The sequence below is a fragment of the Anneissia japonica genome, unplaced genomic scaffold (assembly GCF_011630105.1).
Source record: "Anneissia japonica isolate Jap-2015-1 unplaced genomic scaffold, ASM1163010v1 scaffold466_len1169948_cov191, whole genome shotgun sequence".
Lineage (NCBI taxonomy): Eukaryota > Metazoa > Echinodermata > Crinoidea > Comatulida > Comatulidae > Anneissia > Anneissia japonica.
Window position 1 is genome coordinate 800841 of NW_022689540.1, and position 8202 is coordinate 809042.

Here is an 8202-nt window from a genome sequence, read left to right on the forward strand (position 1 = left end):
ATTTTATAAGATATCTAAACATACTAAACCAGTTATCTAAAAATAATCATAATTGTTCTAATTATTTTTTTAACAATAATTAATCTCATTAAACCTGTACCATCAACAAGAGTACTTATTCATTGTTTATACAATATGTTGGTTCTAATTCTAACAGTAATTTTCTTTCTTTTTTACTCACTGTAGAATTTCCTTCCTGCCGTTTCTAGTGTTCGGAGTGTTTCAGATTCAACTGTAAGTATTTTATTATTGATTTTGAAAAATACAAGTTAATATTAATGAATCTTCCTATAGACACTTTTTTTAAATGATTTTAGTAATAATTATACTATACTTTTAGAATGTACATTTTTTTCAGGATTAAACTTGTTTCAATGTCAATATTTATATAATTTGAATACTATAACATTACTGTATTAATGTTTGAATTTTATAATGTAATTGTATAACATGCTCTGTTTTTAACTTTTGAATATAGATTTTGTAGACTATACATACATTAGTCCGATATCATTCTCATCATTTACTATTATTGTCAATATTTTGCTTACTATGATTTATGTGTATTATGTAATTAATTGCAGTTTTTACACTACTGATTTATTTTAATCACATATGTACAGTTTTGAAATTATCAACAGTAATTGTATTTGCTCTTGACAAACCTTGGCATTTGCAACTGTGTTTTTGATTTGCTTGTATATGTTTCAGTTTGTACAATGAATAATACTGTACTATAAAAAAAAATCACCAGAAAATAATGATATACAGTAATATAATACATCTGCAGAAATTATTATTACTAAAGGTTACTAGCTTTTAATGACTTCTGCTATTGGTCTACACATTTTAATTGCTTAATATTTTCAACATAACATTAAAAAAAATATTTGGGGCTTGCCATGCCAAAAATTGGCATCAATGACCAAAACAAGAAAATTGACCTTTTAATGTAGGTCATCTCCATGAATCAACTTATTATTGTCAAAGTTATGAGTAAAAGTGTTAAAGCTTCTCTGAACTGCAGTATACAATACTGCTACATTCTTATGCTAAATACTCAGTTTAAAATTTAGCAACAGTAGCCTGGTTTTGGGATGGCAAACCTCATTTAGTGAATAGCCATATAAAGTTAGAGTTTCCATACAACCAAAGCAGTTAGCAGTTCTGACAAGAGTTTAGGGTTCGAATCTTGCGCTGTACCTTTTCAGATCAGCGCGTGGGTAAGGCGCCTTATACATGTCAACACAAGAATATAAATGAAAAGGTACCTGTTGTATGGAATTATTTGGAATGTGAATGGTCTGCTGAAGAATTAGCTGTATGACTAGGATTATTCCCTAGGCAATGGAGAAAGTTGTGCATGGTGTGTGTGTGTTTATGTACTGTACTACAAATTGCATCCAAGGTTCCCTGGTAAACTATGGCACTTCATATACAGTAGTTATATACATTGTTGTTGATGAAAGAGAATTTCCTGATAGTCCAATTATAAAAATTTAGCAAAAAGTATTTATAATTAAAATTTCTTTTTAAGCAATCCCACTTACATACGATTTATTTTTATTCTATTTATAGAATTTGAAAGAAGTTTTGGCAAATCTCATCCCACAACAACAAAATGAGGTCAAAGAATTCAGGAAGAACTATGGGAATAAGGTCATAGGTGAAATTCAAGTAGACCAGGTAAGCCCATGTATGATACCATGATGATGTTTTGTGTGACACCAAAAGCTATAAATTTTCATTAAGTCACGGAATGAAAAAACAGGTTTTTAATAATTTACAGACTTTATACTAAAATTTTCTGGCAGAAATTTAAGGGTATTACAGACTAAATAAGAAGGATTGTTTAATTGTCAATTGGTGAAAGAAATGTTTAATTTTTAGTTGAAAACTTAACTAAAGACAAATATAGCAAGTAACAATTTTTTTCATGTTTAGATTTACGTGCCAATATATTTTAAACTTTTGTATCCCTCCATAGTTTATCCCTTACAATTCTAAAAACCCAAGTTTAGGATTGAATGAAATAAAAAAGTAATAGAACATAACAGACAAGCTTTTGTCTAGTCCTGAAATAAGGATTGAGCACTACTGTACAATGGTGTATAGTAACCATGTAGAGTGAAGTGAACATCTATCATCATCATCATGGATTTGACATTTACTAGTTGCATATATATTAAAAACCATTAAAAGTAACTCAAATATTGATTCACACTAGCATTACTTTACAAATTACTATGCTTTATGAATGCATATTACTGCGCTCACAGATCATAGCAAATAGAGCCTTTAGCTTCATAACAATTATAGTCTATTATATTCAACAATAATAGTTAGTCTTTTGTTGTGTCACTGCACTAATGTAAAGAGATGATGATTGCATATATTTACAGCAATAATTGACTCATATTCTTTGACAACTCCAGAGATAAATTGTGGGATCGGGACTGTTTTTAAAAATATTGTAATTTAGAATATTTGAGTATTATCATAAAACAACCAACTTTAATAAACAATATTTTTTGAAAACCAAATCTATATGTTGATTTTTTTTATCTTTTTGCAGCTGTATGGTGGTATGCGGGGCATAAAAGGCTTAGTAACGGAAACATCTGTGTTGGATGCAGATGAAGGCATAGAGTTCCGTGGCTACAGCATACCTCAATGTCAGAAGCTCCTTCCAAAAGCACCTGGTGGGGAAGAACCTCTACCTGAGAGTCTGTTCTGGTTGTTATGTACAGGTGATATCCCAACGCAACAACAGGTGTGTACCATACAACACCCCAAAAGTGCTCTCAACATCTTGGATGAGATCCATCCATTGCAGATACTGGATTATATTGTTTAATATGATTATTGTTAATTTTATTATTGTTGTTTGTATATTGCTGAAGCCTTATTATCGGCCTTCTTTGCAATACATAATGGAACAAGGGAAAAGGGAAATTAAATTTATATAATTTAAACAAAGTGTAAAGGTTTCTGGAGCAATGGACAAAAACAAGGACTGACATGATTTTCACTGGATCAATGTGATATTTATTTTGGTGTGACTTGCAATTTAATAGACCAATTTTCATTCAAAAATGTATTTTTGTTCTTTCATCAAAATTATAATGTAAAAATATTTGCACTTACCTAATAATTACAGTAAGTCAATAATAAATAAGTAAATGAAATGAGAAATGGAGTCATAACACAAGTAACACATAAGGTATTGAGATATGAATTTCTAGATCAGTTATTTGAATTCAAGAGAGAATTTTGATTTTAATTTCTACATTCCTAATTTGTATACCACCAGTTTTTCCCTTTCTTGGAATATATGAGTTAAATATGTTAGTAGTATGAAATTCAATATTTGAGGACAAATTATATATTAACAAATATATTATTATTTATATAGGCTGATGCTATTTCCAAGGATTGGGCGAGTCGTGCTGATGTACCGTCCCATGTTGTACACATGCTGAATAACTTTCCCAACACTCTGCATCCAATGTCACAATTCAGTGCAGCCATCACCGCAATGAACAGTGAAAGTAAATTTGCAAAGGCTTATGCAGAGGGTGTACACAAATCTTTGTACTGGGAGGTATGATTTGAAAAATATTTTAACATCATATTCAGTCAAATATTATGCTTTAGTCCAATATAATGGATTTCAGGGGTTAAAAAGGTTAAACAATCTATATAATACCTATGCTTGTTGGCTATGTTAGCATCAACATGCAATCACAGTCATCATTGTAATTATTTTTCCTTTCTTCTCATTATCTCATTTAATGGAATCCTCTTTTTGTGGTTTGTATAGTACACATATGAGGACACAATGGATCTTATTGCAAAACTACCCACCATTGCAGCAATCATCTACCGCAACCTTTACCGTGAGGGCTCTAGCGTTGGTGTAATTGATGCTGAAAAGGATTGGTCTTTCAATTTCACCACCATGCTTGGATATGAGGATGAAAAATTTACAGAATTGATGCGTCTCTATCTCGCAATACACAGGTGATTAGATCTTTGTTAATTTCTTTATTTCAAACACCACATCCAACAGCAATCATAAGCCAATAACAGGATGCCTTAAAATGTTTGACATACACAAAGATATATAATATAAACTTTAGTTTAGAATGTCTTCAAAATGTCTTCCTGTATAACAATTGCAACTTACAGAAATGAATAAACTCTTTGATTTCCAATTTTTTTTTCTTTACAATTTTGCGAAAACGGCCGTTTACAGAAGAGTGCTTTCCCTTACATACTGTAGGAGAAAGAGTAATCCATAAAATAAAATAAGTAAAACAAGATAATAAACTATACAATGCACTAAATGATTAAACGAAGCAATATCAATAATATGCTCTATTAAAGGCCTGTTCCTTCTTAGACCTTATGGTCTAGGACATTTATTTGTATTTAGGCCTTTGACCCTACAGCAACAAAGACATAATATTTTATAAAATAAGAGAAATTATTTTTAAAAAAACAATATTTTGTATAATTGTTTCTGTTGGGATATTTTAGTATTTTCATTTTTTGTTCTTTATAGTGACCATGAGGGTGGTAATGTCAGTGCTCATACTGTTCATCTGGTAGGAAGTGCCTTATCCGACCCCTACCTCTCATTTGCTGCAGGTATGAACGGTTTAGCTGGCCCACTCCATGGATTGGCTAATCAGGTAAGCAATACTAAACTACTACACAATTTTGGCAAACATATTAATTATATTTTTTAGAATCAGAATTATTTAATTGTTAGGCAAGTCTTTTTCATGCCTTGTTTTGCAAACTTAGGTATTAAAGATCGTCAGAGGAGGGCGGGGAAAAAAATTTAAATATTTTTTTCTTATTTAGCAAATAGTATTGGCAAAAAAATCCAGAGGAGAAAGTAAAATATAATGAGGTGGTTAAATGCATTAAATTTATATAATTAAGAAGAAATATACATACTGTATCTTCTTTTTGGAGATTGCGAAGCAGCGGTGGGCATAATAAAATAATAATTTTTTTTAAATGAAATTTCCAATATTCGTGGCAGCGGGGGCACTAATTGGCCAAAAATAAAATGTTATTTTTATTCAAAATCATCATTATTGGCAGGCAGTAGGTTCGCTAAACAAGGTATAACAAACAAAATTCTTGCATTAACAACAATAGGTAATGGAACTTGTTCATACATAATAAAATAGATACCAAACAATTACAGTATAAGATTTATCAAGCGTAGGAAATGTTCTATTAATGTTCGAAAGGGAATAATATAGTGGTTCATCCAATTATTTTTATCACACTTCGACTCTTTGGAACTTACTGCTAGTATCAAGTTTTCCGTCCTAATAGGACATCAATAAGTTGCAATATTATTTATTTTGAATTTAGGAAGTACTGGTCTGGATTACAAAGCTTCAGGAACAACTAGGAGGTGAAGTGTCAAATGATCAACTTAAGGAATTCATTTGGAATACTTTGAAATCAGGACAGGTAAACAAAATCATTTATCTATATTTATTCATGCATTTCTCTATTTTTATGTACTGTATGGCAATCTGATATGACATAATTCTGTATATAGGCAAATACAGAGGTCCCAAGTTGGAAGAAGCCACTTCGGTAGACCTGCTTAAATAAGCTTAACACATCTAATATTATTTTGTTGTGCATGGTAATACCCATCAGCACTAACTTTTGGGAGACAATTGATTATACAGTACGTTAGTAAAAACTTGCAAATATTGTGAATTTGCAGGAGATAAATTGATTTCCAGGAGATTCGTCTTGGTTCCAGGAGTGCGAGAGGCCTCCTGCGAGTTTTGCCGGAGATTGGGACCCCTGTAAATATCAGATGTTTATCACAGAAAACTTGATATTGCAAAATGCAAATATTGATGTATTATTGTTTTACTCAGGTTGTACCAGGATATGGCCATGCTGTATTGCGAAAGACTGACCCACGTTACATGTGTCAACGTGAGTTTGCATTCAAACACCTACCAAATGACCCGCTCTTCAAGTTGGTTGCCCAGATCTATGAAGTAGTACCTGATGTCCTTTTGGAGCATGGTAAAGCCAAGAACCCATGGCCTAATGTTGATGCCCACAGTGGCGTCCTGCTACAGGTAAGACAAATATTCTGGGCTTTTGTTTACAACCATCTACAAAATATTATTTATTGTTAATTGAAGCCTGGTTTCCTTAAAATGGCTACATTGTCGCTACAGTGTTTTCGGTGCAATCGTTGTACTTTGTAGCAGTCCCCGACGCAATCGGGAAGGCTCCCCGATTCGACTAACCAACCAACATCACCGAAAATTGTCGGCAAGAGTGTATAGCGATTGTATGGAAACCCAAGCCTTAAACAGCTATGCGAGTACAAAGGAATTAACACTTATCTTTAAATACAGGTTATAACTGATTCCAACTTTGTTGTGGAAGTTGGAGAAATAAATCTAAGGAACTGATCAAATAGTTAGTGATTAAAAATTAAACAAAAATGCTTGTACTATATTCATTTTCTTATTGTAAATTCTTACTAGATAAAATGTACTCACAATATATTTTTCTTTATCCCCTAGCACTTTGGTATGACTGAAATGAACTACTACACTGTATTATTTGGTGTTTCTCGAGCTCTTGGCGTACTCGCCTCCCTTATCTGGGACCGTGCTCTTGGCCTACCGCTCGAACGACCAAAATCTATGAGCACGAAAGGACTCAAGAAACTTGTTGGTTCAAGTTAGGTTTATAAATAATTTACTGCATAAATGAAATACACATAAATTAATCTGAAGAAAAGGAGTTTAAATTTTACGGCCAATATATCTATTACTTAAACTAACTTATAAGGAATTTTGTGTATTTATATAAATACAGAAACTATATGTAGATCGATTACAGAGGGAAAATGCTGTTCACATAGAAAAATGTTTGATCAGACCTCGGCAGACTTAAAATTTGTATGATTAGATATGTCACACAGTAAGTATACCCTATCAGACAAAGCCTGATCAACTATTGTGTGTTGAAGGCACATGTGATAATATATTTCCAGCTTTAGTGCAACATTATATCAATTGTCAGCACTGTTAAAGGAATTCATTAGAAACCTCCAATTGTTGAACATACCATACTTAACCATTTCTCAGGTATTGGGTACATGACGAAGTGTGTCATAGGTTGAACAATGTGAAGTGAGATTCTGTTCAATCCATTGTCAACAATGCATTAGAGTTTAATTTGAACAATATGTAATGAATGAGAGTTCGTGCCATAGTTCCAAAACAAGGCGTCCTCCAATCAATGAATTTTCATTTGCAAAAAAATTATTTCAGCAGTAGGGATGATTATTGTGTCATCAATTGAACCATGGTTGAACCATGGTTGTTAATTCAAAGGTCAGGTATATGGTAGAAGATTGTTGTTAATGAGTAGAAAGAACCCTTCGAGACTGTATATGTGTTGCAGCTATGTGATGACTAACTAGATCTTAGAATTATGTTTGCATAAGCACCTGTGTACATACAGTAATAGTACTATCTGCTATTTATAGTGCTTTTCTCCTCAAAGCATTTCACATTGTCACACTTTCTAGGGTACATGTCGTGTCCCTTGGGTGCTTGTTGTACAGTAATGTATGACAACCCTGGGTAATGTAGATGCCACATCCACTGTATATAGCATATTCATTGTGTGTTGCTAGATTAAATAATACAATACAACTTGAATGGATTTGAAAGATATGAAATAAGTATGGTAACCCCTATTGATTTAACGATTCCGAATGATCTATTCTTTGTACTTGGTAAGTGTTGGGAGCATTACATGGATTACGTTAAATTAGGTTGATTAAAGTGTTGTATTTGAGTTGAAAGTGTATTGTTAACCGAATGTGTTTTTCATCATATGCAATAAAGAGATTGATTTGTGCAACATAAGAGCTGTAGTCATGATCTATGTTCTTATATTAAATTTACTGTACATTACGCTGGTGATGTTTTTGGATCCACAGGGTGTCCCAAGTTGAAAGCAGCCACTTCTGGGAGATTTGGTTAAATTAGCTTTTTGCTCTGTATGGCAATATCCATCACCAGCTGATTTCCAGAGGACAAATGATAGAACAGTATTGAAAACATGCAAATATAATGAATTTTCAGGAGATGAAGTTAGTTTCCAGGTCTCTGCCTCGAT

General features: G+C 32.4%; 1 protein-coding gene across 1 annotated transcript in view; it reads left to right on the forward strand.

The window, feature by feature from the left end:
- LOC117125290 (probable citrate synthase 1, mitochondrial) overlaps positions 1 to 7949 on the forward strand; it is a 13030-nt gene extending 5081 nt beyond the window's left edge. The window contains exons 2-10 of the mRNA XM_033271762.1: positions 187 to 234; positions 1579 to 1686; positions 2576 to 2773; positions 3416 to 3604; positions 3824 to 4023; positions 4568 to 4697; positions 5398 to 5499; positions 5925 to 6134; positions 6591 to 7949. Coding sequence (XP_033127653.1) covers positions 187 to 234; positions 1579 to 1686; positions 2576 to 2773; positions 3416 to 3604; positions 3824 to 4023; positions 4568 to 4697; positions 5398 to 5499; positions 5925 to 6134; positions 6591 to 6755 — 1350 coding nt within the window. The 3' untranslated portion in view covers positions 6756 to 7949. The remainder of the gene's footprint in view (positions 1 to 186; positions 235 to 1578; positions 1687 to 2575; positions 2774 to 3415; positions 3605 to 3823; positions 4024 to 4567; positions 4698 to 5397; positions 5500 to 5924; positions 6135 to 6590) is intronic.
- Positions 7950 to 8202: the final 253 nt, after the last annotated feature.